This window comes from Pagrus pagrus, assembly GCF_965226575.1.
Source record: "Pagrus pagrus genome assembly, chromosome: 7".
In the NCBI taxonomy this organism is placed as follows: domain Eukaryota; kingdom Metazoa; phylum Chordata; class Actinopteri; order Spariformes; family Sparidae; genus Pagrus; species Pagrus pagrus.
Genome location: NC_140191.1, coordinates 14,865,717 through 14,884,278, shown reverse-complemented (window position 1 = coordinate 14,884,278; position 18,562 = coordinate 14,865,717). Strand labels below are relative to the sequence as shown.

Here is an 18,562-nt window from a genome sequence, read left to right as displayed (position 1 = left end):
TGCCAAAAAAACTGCCAGTTGTCTCGATCTTTCCACGTTTCTTTGAATAAACAGCAGCAGTTCAGTGTTCAGCTCACTGACTACTTTGTTGCATTTCCTGCGATGACTTCACAATTAAAGTCAACTCGTGTTCCGCCAATTAAATGTTTTTAACGAGAAGCTGCATTAGGAGGAAATGTTCAGCTTTGCATTAGCAGTAACTTAATAAAGCTTTTTTCCAGGAAGTTTGTAATGCTACAAATATATATATATTTCTGTACTTTCATCAGCAGGCTGTGGTGTTACCTCTATCTGCAATAGATTAACAGACATCTCTCCCCCCCTCTCTCTTTGTCTCCTCAGCTGTGGGAGACGTCAATATAACAGCTGTATTACCCACTCTGCAAAAGACCTTAAGGAACTACACTTGTCTCTCCTTTTCTATGAATGAAAAACACAAAAATGAAACAAAATTGACTCTAAGCGTTTAAAGAGAAAGAGAGAGAGCGCCCCCCACTGGAGTGGAAACAGGCTAAAGGTGTGTGTGAGTAAGTGTGTACAAGCATCTCCGAGGCCGTCCTGCCAGACGGCGTCATTCAGTGTCTCTCTTCAAGACGATGCGGAGTGCCGACGGAGGAGAAATCAGCTCCACATCCACTCCAGACCAGCTGGAGCTCAGACCGAGCTGTTCCCGTCTGCTCAGGCCTCACCTATGGGACCGGAAACCCCCACCACTCCTCCTCCTCCTCCTCCTCCCCCACCTGTCCTAAAACCTCCACACATCATCCTTAGCTCGGCTCTCATCATACTCACGTCTGCGCAACCGTCCCCTCTTGAGTCGCTTGGAGCAGCGGAGTCGGGAGCAGCTCATCGTACACCTCACACTGCTGCATCGCTCCATTCGTCGGATCATTTTTGACGCACGTGAATCACTGTAGAAACTCCCGACACTGTATGCATGAGACAACCCTGTTTATCAGCAACCTCCTCCTACTGAAAAGAACAGTTGTCTGATCTGAAAGGAAAGCATGCGAGGGGGCAGTGATTTTATACCTTCTGTAGGCTTAGACGCTTCCTCTCCACTATAGGTAACCCATATTGTATCACCATTTATAGCCCATAACCCACGACATGGACCCAACCCTCCTCTCTCCCTCCCCCTCGGTTTGTTTGTGCGTGTGTAAATATGTACAGTAAGATACACACAGAGTATGTTTCTGCTTTAATTTTGAAAGAGAGCGTCGCCTCCTCTCTCTTCTCTCCTCTTCCTGTTGTGTTGTGTTGTAGGCAGAAGTGGATTTCTGTAGATAAGTGTAGAGACGACCCGGCACTCGTCCTTCTGTCTGTGTTTCTATTTTTCCTCTCCTTCTGGCTTTTTTTTTTTTTTCTTTCCTGTGTGACTGTGACCTATATAGCTTTCTCCATCCACAGCAGAATGTAAAAGTGTTTTTATATTATCTGGGTTTCATCCATCTCTGGGAGAAATACACACACAGACATCCAGTTATGACTGAGGAAGTATTGATGAGAGATTTTTGGAGAATGATGCGGCTGTTGACGAGTATTATTTAGGAGAATTTAAATAGTTTTATGTGCCATTCCTGGGTGAAACGGATGGGATGTGTTTGGTGTAGTTATAGACGTGCCACTTTTCAACTCATGTGGAAATTCCCCATTGATGATAAGATGTATTTAGTTTCCACCTGATTCTACATTTGAGATGAGAGAACACGAAGTCAATAACTCGAGGATCTGGAAAACTGTGATTTGAAATGTGCATTTTGGATTTAGCTGTGACGATTGAGATATTTAGCCTTGTAAATGATTAACTATGCTGTACAGTGCTTGCTGTTTGAGCTTGTGAAGACCGACAGCATGACAGTTCTATATCAAATTATTTCTCTGGTAGGCTATTTGTGAGACCATAATGGGTAACGAGCATGCCACTGAAAGACTTTTTCCCCCTCATTGCCCGTTTGCCGTCGTCTAATTGGGTTTGCGACTAATGGCAGGAAGTCAAAGGGTTTCAAAATGATTGAGAAAGGAGTTTTTGTGCTTCGACTGATGCCAGCGTAGCTATTTCAGGTGGATTTCTTGATTGAACTGATTCCATATCACTCCCTAAAAGCAAATTGTTTGTACAGTTACAACTCATCGCTCTACCTTGTGTAGGAATCGTTGTCTTAAAGGCCTCCTGTTTGTCATTTTACTGTTTTCGTTCCGGTGTGGGCACTCATTTGTAATTCATGTATGCATTAGGTCTGTATAGGTATTATGATCTTCACAATATTGGACTAATATTGCTACTAGTATCTTTTTTATTAAGTACCTTTGTAACGTTCACTTTTTTCTCAGCATTATGTACAGCATCGATTCAAACAGTAATTAAGTGCATTATTGTAATTAATGTGTGTTGATGAGTTTGAATGGAGACAGTTTTTTTGAAACACATTTGGGGCCAATAGAAGCGGTCGTTCCTCCGGCATGTGCTAATCTGTATCATATAACTTTTTTGGACACATAATGTTGTAAATGAGATCTGTATGGGCTCATGATTTGCCTTCTACCAGAGCCTTCTTCTTTGCCCTGGTCTTCTTATAAGTATTGGTAAGTGTCGAGTGGCTCAGTCATCTTCCTGGGCTAATAAAAGCTGTGGAGAGCATCTTCTCAGTGCTCTTGAGTAACATTTTTAACACCAATCTGTGCAACAGTGAGACCTTTGTCCCGGTGTCACAGATGTTGCACTCTGAGGACTCTCCGCTCAGGATGGGACCATGCAGGCTGCAGTGATTTCTGTGATTGTACAGCCGTCAACCTTCCAAACATATCTGCTGTATCCGCCTGCACAGGCGGTTGGACCGACAGATCCTAACAGGACGACAACACGTCCCCGCAGATGAGCTGTCTGTCTCTGTCTGGCCAGAGACTTTGAATGTATCCGTGTACTGGAGCAGACCAACCGCCCAGTTCTCAACCATGTGGTCCCATCCTGTCAGACACATCAGCACTCTGCTGCAGGAACCTTGAAAACCCCACGTGTACAAGTTCAAATCGAAATACTGCAGTTGCTGTCTGTTTTTTTATTTTTTAATTTTGCCTGTGTGCTGTACAGACTGATGATGCAAAAATCAATCCCCATATTTTTTTTCCTCTTAATCATTCAGTATTGTAATATATTTAATATAAAATAAAACTTTCATCAACACATTGGTCTATGCTGACATTTCTAATAGCTTCTGGTTTTTCACTTGGTTGGTCCCTAACCTCCACTAGGGGTCGCCAAAGCCTAATGGGGGCTTGTGAGGCCTTAAAAAAATATCTTCAGTAGCCCTTTATCTCAGTATTTAATTCATATCTGTGAAGGAAAACTAAGTTTAATTGTATTTCTTAAGTTTAAATTATTATTAAGTGGAAATAGAAAACTTTTCAAATCCCCTCCTGAGCATTTCCCTGTGGTATATCTGTTGGCGTCGCTGTTACACAAACAGTTACATGGCTACGACTGGCAACAACCATAACAATCCCAATTTGACCTACAAATCCTGATCTGAAATGCGTATCGACAAGGGAACGCCAGCAGAGTTATTTTTCTCTTGCAGTGTAGTTTCCACAGTTATTCCAGTAGTTTGACTGTAACCAGGGAATAGCAACTGGGGAAAACAATGCCTCTTTCTGTTTTGGTTGCGTAATATCAGATGCGCTTCCTTCGTGCTGTAATTCGACCTGAATTTTTCAGCAATCACACTTCAAGAATTGTATAAAAGGTTCCTAAAAATACCCGGAAAACTCATTTCAGAGGCAAAATTCCCAGGAAATAATCTGCTCAAAATGAATCTAAATCACTCAATTTATGCAAAAGCTTCCTGCTGTTACTGCATTCACTATTTGGCTTAAAAGTACAGATTATCAGTTGTTCTGTGCTGTTATCAGTATGCATTGAATATAATATGAAATAATATCCATACGATATGTCACTTAGTCAGGGGTCGTAAGTCCCTTGAGGAAAGGGGGTCACTTGGGAACCACAGCTCTGACTTGAAGTGGAAAATGGACACAAGTCTAATGGACAACTGGCTCCATTTATTAGTTGTTTTGTATAACAATATAGTCAATGAACAACACACTTGAGATGCACTCATCCAATAATAGCCTTATTTAGCGGAAAGGATCTCAGCCAGACGTGACCGATCGATACAGTCTAACATTATATGTCTCAACGTCATTATACAGTTCAGTGTTTCCGCTATCAGCTACATTCAGTCAGACTCTGACTCAGTTTGGTGTGTCACATTAATGTCTGGCCTCATGTTACCTTTAAGAAAATGATGATAGGTACTGGCAGACATCTGGCACTGAGATGTTAGAATCGTTATCTGGAGAGAAAAAGGTTGATTATTGCATCCCCACAACACACACCAATAAAAATAAATACAATCTTACTTGTTGTGAGTAACCAGATCAAACAGAAAACGGTACAAATGCGCCTCTGTCTAATTTAATGAATCTGGCAAGAAAGCGGCATTTTATGACCAATGTCTGTTCAGCTGTCTTTTTGGGATGTGTAATTTCTCAATAAAGATGGACCCTGTGACCTATGACAGCCTCTGACCAAACAAGCAACAATTCAAAGTACGGTTCACCTCGAGCAGAACTCCTGGAGCCTCATAACAATGGCTGTGAGAAAGTCATCTATGGGCAAGGCTTCACCAACACCACAGAGTTTGTCTTCTCGCAGGTGTTTCCTCAGTGGATGACGTTCATCTGCCATTAAAGTTCCTTAAGTTTGAAGGGTTTTTTGGCAGACTCACCTTCAATCATACACTGTAGGTTCCACTGAAATGTGTTACACCTTCTGTCTATCCCAAATGCTCATGTCATTGGTACCTCAGTGCCTGCAGTCTTTCTTGATGGAAGGCTTTAGTCGCCATTTCTGCATCTTCATCAAGTGATTCTCGGATGCAGCTTTTCAAATGTTCGATACCAAACCCAGTGGAGGCAGAGACGGGAACCACGTGTCTGAAGGTCAAGTAGTTCTTCGGTATCATGTCATCAGGCAGCAGGTCAGAGAACTCTGCAAGAAGGAAAAACAACAGACTAAATGTTGAAAATTCAAGTATTAACAATGTATTTATCCTGGTAACATATTCACGGCAACAAGGTTGTAATTCTTTGTATGTACCCTTTTTGGCCTATTGATATTTCTGTTAACCCTTTTAATTGTTGCATTAAGTCCCTGTTGCACCCTTTTTTCCTATTTTCATCTAAATTGGAAATAGGATAAAGAGGTGCAACAGGGACTAAATGCAACAATTAAAAGGGTTTTTTGATTTGTATGATTTTGGGGACCAAATTTAAACTCAAACAGCATAACAATTTGTAAAAATCCATCAAATTTACCATCTGGGTTTTGTAGTTGCTCCTTCAGCTCTTCTAGTTTTTCCTCAGCATCAGGCAGATCCATCTTATTCACCACCAGCAAAGCAGGCTTTGATACGAGTTCCTCTTTGTACAACTCCAACTCCTTAAGACCACAGTGAGAGGAAGAGGAGGAGAGGATGAAGATGGTAAATTCAAACAGAAGACTGTGAATAAGAACAAAAGAGAAGTCATATTTATTGGTCTCACCTTGGTGAGAAGTTGAACCGCTTCAAAGGCCGACCTGAACGGTGTTTTACTTGCCAGCTGGAAACCGCAAACATCGACCTGCAGTCAGACAGATTAAACTCTGTTATCAACACAGGCATCTTTCAGCTGGTTATTCTGACACACTCAAACATAAATGCCTCAGCTTTTGTTATAGGTGTTACTACCACTACTCACCACAAACAGCAGCTGCTTGGTCCTCTCCACATGTTTCAGGAACTTATGACCCATGCCTTTGTTTAAGTGAGCTCCTTCAATCAGTCCTGGCAGATCAGCAACAGAAATCTAACACAAATAAAAATGATAAGAACACCACCACTCAATGAGGGGAAACCGCAAAAAATAATTCAATGGTCAATTAAAGGTCAGTACAATAATATGCATTCTCATACCTGCTTGTAATCTTTGTACATCACTTTGCCGATCTCCGGCTTCAAGGTTGTGACTGTGAAATAACAAAAATGTCAGAAAGAAAGATCAGAGCATACGGACTAGAAGAATTATTTAACTCAGACAGAATTAAAGAAGTGCGTAGCATTATATACTCACAAGCATAGCTGGCTATCTGAGGTGTGGCGTTGGACAGGGCGGTCAGGAGAGAGGACTTTCCTGCATTTGGGTACCTGACGATGAAGCAACACAAGAAAATCAGATATTTATTATTTCAGTCTCAGCTGAAATGAAGCGCATTCAAGTGTGTTTTCATTCTCACCCAACAAGGCCCAAGTCGGCGATGAGTTTGAGGTCCAGCCTAATGTTTCTGACCTGGCCTTTACTTGGCTGGAAAGCAGAGTGCATGGAGCCTCCGAATCCTCCTTTTGCCACCATCAGACGATCACCCTCAGCATTCAGGTCACCTTGGAGGTGGATAAGCATGAGGTCACCTTTTTACTGCAACATCAGTTAGGTATTTCACTCCACTTTGATTAATGATTATGCCACAAATGTAACACAAATTGTGTACTTAACCCATAAAAAACAACCATCCTTTGCTTATATTTCAAAAACAAACTGTATTTACTTTGTGTTGACACAGATGTGATAACATATTATCACTGAGTGCTGACCAGCTCATGAGGTATAAAAAATATGTTTGACATACCAAGTATTTTTCCTTGATCAGTGGTGACTGTGATACCAACAGGAGCTGAGATCTCCTTGTTCTCCCCCCTGTCTCCTTTCAGCGCCCGTACACTGTCAGAAAGTACAATTCACACTCAATTAACAAAACTGCTCTGACAAACATGAATCCATTCTGACTTGGCACTTGACAGGAAACTTAAGATTGTGTGTTTGGGAACAAACCTGCTGTTGGCTCCTGCTCCACCTAAGAAACGTTTCTGGGGGTACTTGTCCTTGATCCTCTTTAAAGTCATGTTCTTCGCAGCCATCACCCAAACATCTCCCCCGTTTCCTCCTTGTCCTCCAAGACGGGGTAAACCCATGCCCCCACTGCCTCCACGGACATACAGACGGAGGTTATCAATGAAGTTTCCATACTGCATGAGGCAGAAAAGAGGCATAACAGTGATGAGATCTGAAATGTGTCCAAGTAACTTCATGGATAATATTTTAAGATTTACAAACAACATTTAATCGCATGTGGCAGTAGTGTCAGAAAGAGATAGTACCAGGTTATATAAAAGAGTACTGCAGCTTCACTGATTTTAAACTTAAGATGAAATCATGGGTGGGTCAAGCATAAATACAACACTTAAGCTCTTGAAATCTGGTCGTAATGTTTTGAAATGCTGTTGTTTTGTTGTTGGGGTTGCTGATGTTGTTGCTCAGTGAATATGTATTGTCTTGAAGCTGTGCTTTTTTTAATACAACACTGTTCATTTTCTCAACATAGATGTTTTCTCTGTCTCCTGCCCAAAGCCTACAGATGTAAATTAGTTTATAGCTAACTCTGGAAGCTGTGCATTGTCCCTGTCAAATAAAATGAAAATAAACTGTATTCACTCATCATAGAAGTAATAATGTCATTTAAAAAATAAAAGAAAATGCTTTATTTTTTTGCTGTTTGACTTGGACTGATTTTATTGACAGTTATTTAGGTGTGTCAATAATTATTTTCCATGTCCACAGATCCATCTTCAGGAGGATTACAAGCCCAGGCAATAATAAACTAGTACAGTAAGTGGACCTTGAGTTGGGAGTGATTTGTGAAACAACTTCAAAGGGCAAGAATGAATTGTCATGTAAAAACATACAGTATATCTTTGTGGTCAATGCATTTAACCTACACATTTATTATCATAAAGCTGTGAACACATAGTTAAACTAAGGTGCAGATATCCAACAGCAATCATAGTTCGTTCTTATACTGTTCAGTCACATGTGGCCATAATCTTATTATAAATACGTTGATAAAAGACTGTCAATGTTGATGTTTTGTCAGTATCAAGAGCCTGTCCCACAGCTAGCTAACAGTTAGCTTACCTATGCCAATGTCACCATTAAAATTGTTGGCAAGTAAATTGTTTTCATGAGATTAAAATTGTGTCCACTACAGTGCTTACCTTCCGGAAGCAGATTCTACTGAGCTGAACCATCCTCTGAGGCGTTTATTGCCACTTTTTGTGTTTGTTTACTGAGCTAGCGGCTAGCTTACATGTGTTTGTACGAAGGACCCGGAAGCGGTGGTTTCCTCTCAGCTCATTGGATCATGAGACAAAAGGGGCGGGACTCCGCAGCGCTGAGTGACAGCTGCTGGGTCCCATGCTGCTGCTGCTGCAGAGAAACAAGCGTCTTTTTTGACTTATAAACAAAGAATAAGACCAATAATACATGAAGTTGTAGCATCTTTACATACAGAAGTTGTTCATGAGTGCTTAAGATGTTGAATCAAGATAAACCTTTCTTTCTCCTTTGGTGACAGTCCAATCATATTTAAAGGGGCACTATGTTGTTTTGGAGAAGAAATTAAAACTTTTATCTAAATTGACAATATTAATGAGGTAATAATACAACCTCAGAAATATTGAATTTTTCCACATCTGAATAAACAACCTGTTCTCAGGAAAATATGGTCCCCAAAACACTGTTTGAAGCTGGAAAGGTGGCAGGGTCCGCCAAATATAAACAAAGTAACAGTATGAAATTGTGTTGTCCTTTAAGGTCGGTTTGTTTATTCAGTCATGAAAACAAAGAAAGTTTGTTTATTTAGTTTGTTTAGGCATTAAAAAAAATATCGATCAATGAAGATCTTTCGCTTCTGATGAAAATGTCTTCCCCAAAACTACGCAGTGCACCTTTAAGAAGATATAATATTTAGTCAGTTAGTAACTTAATGGACCACAATGTGGAAAAATAGTCTTTGGCTTCACCACACTGTGGAGCAGGTAATGAAGACAGTGGGACATAGCATCAACAAACAACATGACTTTTAAAGAACAGAAACACAGTTTAAAGAAAGGAGAGCGACTACATTAAGATTAACCTTGTAAAGAGTTAAGTTTCAGTACGGGGCCACACATGCTGAAAATATGCAAAGCACTTTAAAATAACTGCAACACTTTAAATAGGTCATCCATTTCAAGTTAGACGAGCTGGTAACTGCATTTCTATGAGACCAGCAACTGAACGGTGCAGCGACTCCGACTATTTAAAGCTCAACAGACTTTGTTCTCACCTCTGAATCTCAACATTTTCTCTTCAGTCAGTCATTTGCCTCATTATTACCTGGCTGATGCAGCAGCTCTGTGTTGGCAAACTTATTATAAATGTACTATATGATCTCACAAAGTTGATAAATACATTTTTTTAATTTTCTACAGGCAAACCCCCCCCCCCACACACCACATCTGTTTAACTTATTTTTAAGTAGGATTTTTCCTGTGTTTATTCTGTTAATTCTGTCCAATACTTTTACATTACAGACATAAAACACAGTCTACAGGAGCTCATAGCAGGGCTTTGTTTGTTTGTTGGACAGCACTGGGTTGTCCTGAGCATCACTCACATTTGAGCAACACATTTCTTAAAATAAGAGCCTCCACTTGAAGCCCACTCAGTGAGCAGCAGAGGGTCGGCGGTGCTGTGAGGATGATGGTGCTGTGAGGATGTGAGGATGATGATGGTGCTGTGAGGATGATGATGATGATGATGATGATGATGATAATAATGTGAGGATGATGATGGTGCTGTGAGGATGATGATGATGCTGTGAGGATGATGATGATGATAATGTGAGGATGATGATGGTGCTGTGAGGATGCTCTTCTCAATCTTCCGGCTCTCTTCTTTCTCCGTGAACGCGCTCACGCACAGTGAGATGCGCATGTGACGACAAAAGCAAACGCAGGACCCGGTTTCTGCCTGACACACACACACACACACACACACACACACACACACACACACACTGACATAAAGACACAGAGAAGACCTTCCCCTCAGACGACAAACACAGGCTGATCAGACCTGAACAAACCAGGTCTGCGCGGATTTAACCGCACGGAGGTAAGTGTGTGTGTGTGTCTGTGTGTGTGCATGCGTGATGACGAGAGAGAGGCTGGCTTATTATCTCATGTAAGACCCCGGACAGTCGGATAGGTCCTCCCACCGGTGTCTGCCTATTTATACGGTTAGAAACGCCGCCGTGGGTCGTGATAAGAGGACGCGACTGGGAGACAGAGATCCATCACAACGCGGTAAGAGATCCTGTTCTTGGCCGAGTGTCGCGGATGACCGTGAGTGTGTGTTTGACCTAAATTATGCAATGATGGGTGACACAGGCGCTGTCGCATGGGCTCCTTACTGGATGCGGGCTGCTCAGGAGTCAGGAGTGTGGTGGTGGTGGGAGGTTTGAGCCATGAGGATGTATGATGATGATGATGATGATGATGGGCTGCCACATCATTCTGTTGCGCCACCAAGCTCGTGCTGCAGCAACATCCACAAAAAAAATGTGCACCCCCAAGTTAGCACATTTTGTTTAATAACTGACCTGTGCAAATTAGCCCACGTTGCAGGGATGAGGCTGTAGTGTCAGGCCTGTGGAAACCAAACGCTGCTTTCAGTCAGAGCACATCCTGATGGTGATGGAAATGCTTATTTTCCTAAATGATTTATTTAAAAAAAAAAGTACATTTGATCATTCTTCTGAGCACACTGAACATTACATGTAAACAGTGTCTTTGTTGTCCATATATAGCCCACAACTCTCAGTACACCACGTTCTAGAAAAGTATGGTCCCTCCTCTCCTCACATGGGGCACAGTGCGCACATGTAGGCGCCTGAAAGGGCAGATAAACATAGTAACACACCACAAATGAAGCCAACATCACATTTGAGCTGTTTTGTGTTTTACTCTGAAGGTTTCTCTGGATTTAAAACACATTCAGAGTTTCCCTCTCGTGATGATCTGCACTAACTTTTCACTTTGATATCGATCTAAGTTTATTTGATAGTAAAATACAGAGAGAATAAAGCACACAGGCGCATTATGCTCATTATTTACTCTTTCCTTTTTTCCCCACAATAATCTCAGGAATGTAAAATGTTTTGTGAATCAGGTGTAATCAGCACATGATGCAACAACAGCACAGCACTGTTGTTGCATCATGTAGTATTTACTCCTGTCAAGGCTGATGAAAGCAAGCTGGAAGACTTAACCATCCTAAACAGACACTAAATACTACCGTGTGATTATATTATCTTACTCCACTTGCTGGGAGATGCAGTTAAAAGCTACTAATCGGACCTTTGAGTTGAAATTGTTTTGTCATACTGTTTACAGGGTCTAGAATAAACTTCCCCACATCTGTTTTGTCAACAATATGGGGAGATCACCTGCTCTGTTTTTTAACTGGTGGAAAAGTTGCCAGATAACAGTGTAATCTAAAGTTACATAACAAAATCTGAAATAAACTCATAGTAAGGGACTAATCATCACCGACTGAAGGGTGTGCAAAGCAAAAAATCAGCATCAGAATTTGCTTTAGAGGCCAATTATGTGTACACATACAAGGAATTTGAATCTAGTTTGCATTGCTGTGTGTGCCACACATAATTGGACATATAGATGGGAACAAGGACTGTTCAAATAAGATAAAGAATAAAGAATGAAGAATGGTACAGCAAAGTGATTTACAGTAGTATCTGCAAAGAAAACAGATGGCTGACACTATAAAGAAGTTCTGTTGTTAACAGTACAAGAAGGGAAAAGAAGCAATAGAGGTAGTGCAAAGAATTAAAGATTGAATATTGGATAAATATGCGTACAAGGGGTGGATGGATTTTGTACATTATAAGCTTGTTGACATGTATATTATTTGCGGGATATATATCAACAATTATGTACTGCAAGCAGGATATATATTGTGTGAACGAAAAATAAAGGACAAAACAAAACAAAACAAAATAAAAACCACACACACACACACACAAAAAAAACCTTTTTATGACTGTAAACAGTGTGGTGTTTAGTCAAACTGGACACACCAGTATCCGCTTGCCAACTGGGGGCACGAGATTCGCCAAACAGGGCAGGCAATGTGTGGAATCCCAGTGCTTTCACTGGAAAGGGTAAACAAGCCGGCGACCAAAGACAACCGGTTGGCCTACAGACACAGGTCAGACAGGGGGAGGGAGGGGGGAGGCAGAGAGGGGTGCCCGTGAAATGAGGCTGACTGTATTAGCAGCAGGGAGACATGGAAGTTTTAAGGGAAGTGAGCCAGAGTTTTGGGATGTAAGACAAAGGCGAAGTGGGCAATGTTTTGGTCAGTATGAAACTGGGGCAAGTGGTTTACTATGGCCAGTGGGTAATGTTTTGGCGGGAGTGTCTGTGAGTGTGTGGTGGTGGTTGTGGTGGCTGGTGGATATGAGAGGAGGAGGAGGAGGAGGAGGAGGAGGAGCTCTGATAGTTTGGTCTGTCAGCATGCCAGCACCACATTCTCACCCTGCTGCTGTTGAAAGGGGCGGTAAAGACATAAACAGGCCCAGTGGGATTAGGCCCCACTCGGAGGAGTGATCAGGGGGGATTTGCTGCACAGCGGGCACACAATGGCACTGTCGCGTAACACACAAACACACACTACACATGCTCAACGGCAACGTTTCACAACAGACCCAAGCCTACATAAATCTGATTAGAACTCCCTTTTGTTTGGGAAGCGGCACCGGGGTTAACAGAGGCTAGCCTCGCCGCGGGCCATGTGTGATAGGACAGGGGGTGTGTGGACGTTGGCGGGACGGCAAAGAGAAAAGCTGGGGGCACGTTGTGTTGTGGCGGGGTGTTTCCACGTGTGTGAAGCCCCAGACAGACAGGGAGGGTCATGGTTGTGTGTGGAAGCACAATAACAGGATGAATAAAAGTTTTTTTCCCCCGATCAGTGTGTGTGTTGGAGTCAGCTGATGACGGTGGATGGAGACAGGATCTAAGCTAACATGAGACAACAACAACATTGGCAGACACAAAGATAGCAAGCCGGTTTGAACCTGTTCAAATAATCTGACCCAGAAACATGGAACCAGTGGGGAGACAAAAGCAGCAATGGGCCTCTGCTGTTAGTTGAATGTCAGATAGACGGCGACAGAAATGTCTGGACCGCTCTTCACATTTCTATCATTCCTCCTCAGTGCCGGCTCTGGCCCAGGCTGCAGCCATGCCTCTTCTGGAAGAGACCGCTCTGCCACAAGAGCACCCACCCACTGTCCCCGTGGTCATCATAGGTAAAAGTTTTGCCCTTAGGGTCACGGTTAGGAAACATCTTAAAAGTATTTTTCTCAATCTAACTTCTAATTTTGTGATGCTTATCCACCTTTTCTGGGTCTGTTTTCAGGCAACGGGCCATCAGGTATTTGTCTGTCCTACCTGCTGAGTGGATACAAGCCGTACCTAGATACAGCGACTGTCCACCCAAACCCGATACTCTACAGGAAGCTGCAGGAGACCAAGCACCTACCCATCACTGAACAGGTAAACACACCTACCAATTCCTTGCATCTACATGCGTGATCCCGTCACTCATCTAACTTTTATTTCCGCAGGATCTGGAATATTTGAGTGAAGGTCTCGAGGGGAGGTCGAGGAACCCTGTGGCTGTGCTTTTTGACACACTACTGCACCCTAATGCTGACTTTGGCTACGAGTTCCCTCCTGTCCTTCAGTGGAGGAGGGACAAGCAGCAACACATCCCACATCTGGTGCTGGGGAGGGCAACACCGGGAGGTGCCTGGCATGTAAGCTACAAGGTTTAGTCTGATCCATATTTTCTGACAATCCCTTTGTTTTTCTCCTTCTCTGACGCTGCATTTTCCTCTTTTCTCCTCAGGCAATGCAAGGCTCCATGCTGACTATTAGCCTTGGCATCTGGATGGAGCTTCCTGGGGTTAACTACAGAGACTTGACGAATGGGAAACGCAGGTACTGGGAGAGGACAGTAAAGACAGGGCTCAAGTCTCAGCTTAATTCTGTGCTACCTCATTCCTCATCGTCTCTCTGTTCTCTCTAGGGATGTAACCAGCGACAGAGCCACCCCAGAGGAGATCTCATCCTATTACCGTAACTTTGTGAAGCTAAAGGGCCTCCAAAAGAATTTTGCTGACAACACCTACGTGACCTCCGTCCAGAAACTCTGCCGGGGTCACGAGGGGGAAGGTCTGGAAAATGGGCACACTGATCAAGGAGATGGAGGGGTGGGAGATGGTGGGAATGAAGGCTTTGAGGGAAATGGAGTTGAGTGTCTAAACAATGGAGGAGGGGGGGCTCTCTGGGAAGTGAGGGGATACCAGCAGGTGCAGAACGACACTCATGTCCCTTTCTCTCTGTTTGCTGAGAATGTTGTTCTGGCCACCGGTGCGTCTGATTCACCAGTTCGTTTGGGTGTAGAGGGGGAGGACCTACCATTTGTATTCCACAGCATCTCAGACCTGGGTGTGGCCGTAAGCCGGAGAAAACTGGACATGAACTCTGATCCGGTTTTAATCGTAGGTGCCGGTTTAAGCGCTGCAGATGCAGTTCTGTGTGCTTGTAACAGCAACATCAGAGTGCTGCACGTCTTTCGTAAGAACGTAGACGACCCAGACCTCATCTTCAAACAGCTGCCCAAGACCCTGTACCCAGAGTACCACAAAGTCTACAACATGATGTGCTCTCAGACCTACACAAACGTGGCTCCCTCCTCTGCTTCAAACAGACCCCAGCCTGTTAGTATTGCCTCTTCAGTATGTGCCAAGATGTGCCCAAAGCCCCAACTTGCAGCAGGTAACATGGCCAGTAATGCCAGTGTCAGCCTGTTTCCTGACTACACCAGTTTCCCCGAACACTGCGTGGTGTCCTTCCAGTCTGACATGAAGTGTTTGCTGCAGGGGAACAACTCCCTCAAGGCATTCAAGATCTCCATGGCCCTAGTGCTGATCGGGACCAACCCAAACTTGTTTTTCTTGAAGGGGCAAGGCCAGTACCTGGGTCAGGATCCAACAAAACCTATCTCCTGCAAGCAGAACCCCATTGACATCCACCCCTACACTTTTGAGTGTACCAAGGAGCCAGGTCTGTTTGCCATGGGCCCGCTAGTGGGAGACAACTTTGTTCGCTTTTTGAAGGGTGGTGCTTTAGGCGTCGCCTCCTGTCTGCTGAAGAGACTCAAGAAAAAAGGGAAGCTCATCAGCAATGGAGGCAATAACTTCATTTGAAAAAAAATGATGTGGAAAAGAGCACTACACGTTGTGCTGTAGGGCGCAGATTTCAAGTCCTCTTACCAAGTGGTGTAAATGGTGAAGAGGAAAACAAGGTTTTTAATATGTTTTAATCATTAATGCAGTGTTTTCTCATCAAAGCTAAGGCATTTTTACAACTTCTTGAGACCAAAAAGACAATGGATGTACACCAACTCGTTTCTAAAGAAACCGAGCTTTCCAGAGTTTCGTCTGACTTCATAAGAAGTCCCCAGAAGTCCAAGCTGCCGTGTGCCAATGTTTTTTAGTCAATCTGTAACCTCACAACTGAATGGGACCTTATTTTCATCAGGGTTATTTATTCGTTCACCATGTGTCTTTCAATCCATTTACTAACATTTAACTTCTATTGTATCACACTTTAAGTCTTTCTTTAGCCTAGCCTTTAGGAGAGGAATGCTCAAAATCAGAGGCCACTGCACTCACTCTCCATGCAACTTATAGTTGTGTAAGTGACGGACTGAAGCAGAGCAATCTGTAGTCCCACTTACAAAGTTACCATCATCTGAACGTAAAATCCAACAAGTTCATGGATAAGCAATTTTAATGTTCCTGATTATTCTGAGCCTGCCATCTTTTCTTTTTTTCAACATCATTGGATTCTTCGCTTAGCTGCTAATGTAGGTAGTTGGAGCCATATACCTAAAAAAGTTAGATGAGCCTAATAAATCTGACCTGTTGCTTTGGTTACAGCGCTACTGAAAGGCTTTCTATGCAAATATCTTCACTTGCAGGTCTGAATGTATTCTTAGGAAACCATTACTAATTTTATCTTTTGGATTCAAGTATTCTGGCAAACAATGTGGTCATTAAAGGATCATTCTAGTGTTTTACATTTTTCTTGTTTATATATATTTCCATTTTCAGATAGGTACTCCAGTGAACAGTGAAAATCTTGAGTTTTATTTTTTCAAAGTTTAACATTCAGAACAGCAAACTTCAGAGCACAAAAGACAATTAAGTTCACATCATCTTCATCCCATTGATAATGTTTGTTTTAAGAAATATTGTTGATGTTTCTGCCATTTGGCAGCAAATGTTCAATTAATGGAAACTTCTCAACCCATTCTTTAAATTGTATTCCTCATACTGATACATTTAGACTAAATGAAGATGGGCATGGTGTTCACTGTGAGGGGGTTGAATGTGATTTGTATAAAATCAAAACCCCTTATCTAGACACTTTTTTAAATTAATTTTAGCTAGTACAACTGAAGCTAAACCTATAAACAGTAGATAAACATGGAGAAGGGGTTTAAAAAAACACAGAAAAGCACAGTTGCTAAATATCCATTTCTACAATCATACCATCCAAATAGTTTATTTTTTATATTGTTAGCAAACCAAATCTCAGCATCCGCATGTATTTTTATAATTACAGTATGCCATTTTGAATAAGCTGTGGCTATCCTTGTGAAAGCTAACATCTAAACTCCATCTTGGAACTATAGACTAACTAAGTCAGACTTCTCCCACCATTTCTAAAATAACCCAGCTAGCAAGTTTGTTTTGTCTTTTTTTGTTTTATTCATATCTCCCAACTCTACATTCGTGTGTATATATACAATCCTTCTTCCATTTTCTAACGCAGCTTCATGGTAAAAAACAGCCAATATTGTTTTGTTAAGTGCCAAGTCACAGTTGAGACAGGTTGTGAGCAGTGACAGTAGCAATCTATTCTTCATTACCGCTCGATTTCTCTCCTTTCAGTCACCGTCTGCACAGTGTGATACATAACTCCTTTGTGTGCCGCTCAAGCACAGCTCATGGTTTGTTTATTGTGATGTGAAACTTTTATCCCTGTGTCGGGATTTTTTTTTTTCTTCTGCCTCCTTCAATACAATATGGTAGTAAGAGTCAGTGTTGGGGGTACTGCATTACTAAATAACACTGTAGTCACATTACTTTTTCCACTAACAAAGTAGTTTAACACATTGCTATTTAAGTTTTGGTAATCATATAACAGTTAACTAGTGAAAATGTTGTTACTTGTGTTAAATACTGAATTTCAATTATTCCTTGATGCTTTTTTCACTGACTTGTTTTGATATAAATATTAAATATATGCATGCAGGCATGAACCATTGCCTAGCAGCAGCTGCTGAGAGCGGATGACAGAAAAGTGCTATGATGCAGATTTGGGAAGAGTTTTAAGCCAGTACATTAAAGGACTGCAGAGGAGACTGGGTGGCTCAAAAGTGGAGACAACTCTTGTTATTTCTTTGAATTTACTGAAAGGAAATCTAAAAATGTGATCCTGTTAGATCCAGGTCGGACATAACTGTCCACCGCTGAGATCTCTAAGAGCAATCTGCTTGCTTAATAAAGCACCAACAGTTTTACTGTGTCCATCCATATACTTGATATTTTAGTACAGATTTGAGTGGATTTTAGTAAACAGCTCGCAGGTAGTGGTAGTTAATTTGCTTTTATAATCGAAATTAGGGATGCACGATATTGGACTTTTGCTTATATCCTAATGACGATATTTTTAAACTCATTTTGGCCGATGCTGATACATGCATATGTTTTTTAATTACATCAAGTCTTGCCCTTAATGGCAAAAGATATTAATATGCTTATCTTATCTTGATGGCCCTCTGGCAGATACAGACAAACGATGCTTTTCACATTTAGTGGAGAAAATAAGGAAACTACTTTGTCAACATTTGTGTTGCGTGTGCATAATTAAAGCATCATATTACAGATTGGTGTAGTAATGAGTCCATAATCCAAAATCCCAAAGGCTTTTTGTCGATTCGACCAGGGTGAAATGTTCATTTCGGGCCAATGGGATATTCAATTTCAAGGCCATTATAAGCCGGTAACGATGACGTGCCGATATGGTTGTGCATCCCTAATCAGAAGAATCCTACTTCTGGAAAAGACCTGTGTTAAAAAGCCAGTCTCCTTCTTCCTTTTGGCAACCTGCTGCCCATGAAAAAAAGACTTGTCCACTATTCATGTTGAATGCTCAGTCAACTCTCAACTTATACATGGCACTTGCCTTGAATGTGAAGGGACAGGTGGGCTTCCACCATCTCCACAGAAAGAGCCATGGCTGCTTTGGCATGAAAACTACTTATCTGAACAGTTTCAGATCTGTAAAAGTGCCTGTGGGGTTGGCTCATCGGAGAGCGTTTAAGAAACGGCAACTTGAATCCTATTTTAAGTTTCTCTTTGAGCTAAAACCAGGGAACACATTTGGTCTTAACTTCAAAACGAAGGAAAAGCTGCTTTCAGCATGTAGAG

At 42.0% G+C, this 18,562-nt stretch overlaps 3 protein-coding genes across 5 annotated transcripts in view; 2 read left to right on the top strand and 1 right to left on the bottom strand.

Annotated features, from left to right (window-relative positions):
* Positions 1-3,184, top strand: part of adam22 (ADAM metallopeptidase domain 22) — a 67,867-nt gene extending 64,683 nt beyond the window's left edge. For both annotated transcript variants that reach the window (XM_084358157.1, XM_084358158.1), the window contains exon 31: positions 343-3,184. In XM_084358157.1, the coding sequence (XP_084214283.1) occupies positions 343-363 (21 nt within the window). In that variant the 3' untranslated portion in view covers positions 364-3,184. The remainder of the gene's footprint in view (positions 1-342) is intronic.
* An 855-nt stretch (positions 3,185-4,039) lies between these two features.
* gtpbp10 (GTP-binding protein 10 (putative)) lies at positions 4,040-8,284 on the bottom strand. Its single transcript, XM_084356562.1, has 10 exons — positions 8,148-8,284; positions 6,928-7,121; positions 6,725-6,816; positions 6,335-6,479; positions 6,172-6,245; positions 6,015-6,067; positions 5,800-5,907; positions 5,605-5,682; positions 5,377-5,500; positions 4,040-5,050 (listed from the first exon to the last, which is right to left on the bottom strand). The coding sequence occupies exons 1-10, from the start codon at positions 8,178-8,180 to the stop codon at positions 4,854-4,856; spliced, it is 1,098 nt and encodes a 365-aa protein (XP_084212688.1). The 5' UTR covers positions 8,181-8,284; the 3' UTR covers positions 4,040-4,853.
* Positions 8,285-9,854: 1,570 nt separating this feature from the next.
* osgin2 (oxidative stress induced growth inhibitor family member 2) lies at positions 9,855-18,438 on the top strand. Of its 2 annotated transcripts, none has more exons than XM_084356489.1 (6): positions 9,855-10,089; positions 13,211-13,303; positions 13,414-13,550; positions 13,622-13,813; positions 13,906-13,997; positions 14,086-18,438. In XM_084356489.1, exons 2-6 carry the CDS (start codon positions 13,237-13,239, stop codon positions 15,266-15,268), a joined length of 1,671 nt encoding a protein of 556 aa, XP_084212615.1. In that variant the 5' UTR covers positions 9,855-10,089; positions 13,211-13,236; the 3' UTR covers positions 15,269-18,438. The 2 variants fall into 2 exon arrangements, with proteins under 2 accessions (XP_084212615.1, XP_084212614.1); XM_084356488.1 differs by lacking the exon at positions 9,855-10,089 and adding an exon at positions 10,222-10,280.
* The last annotated feature ends 124 nt before the right edge of the window (positions 18,439-18,562 follow it).

Bases quoted from the DNA above. Each gene is read 5' to 3' on its own strand.
- gtpbp10 (XM_084356562.1), bottom strand. From the start codon at position 8,180: ATGGTTCAGCTCAGTAGAATCTGCTTCCGGAAG. The intron at 5,908-6,014 runs GTATGAGAATGC...TATTTGTGTTAG, and splicing joins TGTACAAAGATTACAAGCAG to ATTTCTGTTGCTGATCTGCC. The intron at 5,051-5,376 runs GTAAATTTGATG...TCCTTCTTGCAG, and splicing joins GCAACTACAAAACCCAGATG to AGTTCTCTGACCTGCTGCCT.
- osgin2 (XM_084356489.1), top strand. From the start codon at position 13,237: ATGCCTCTTCTGGAAGAGACCGCTCTGCCACAAGAGCACCCACCCACT. The intron at 13,304-13,413 runs GTAAAAGTTTTG...GTCTGTTTTCAG, and splicing joins TGTCCCCGTGGTCATCATAG to GCAACGGGCCATCAGGTATT. The intron at 13,551-13,621 runs GTAAACACACCT...TTATTTCCGCAG, and splicing joins ACCTACCCATCACTGAACAG to GATCTGGAATATTTGAGTGA.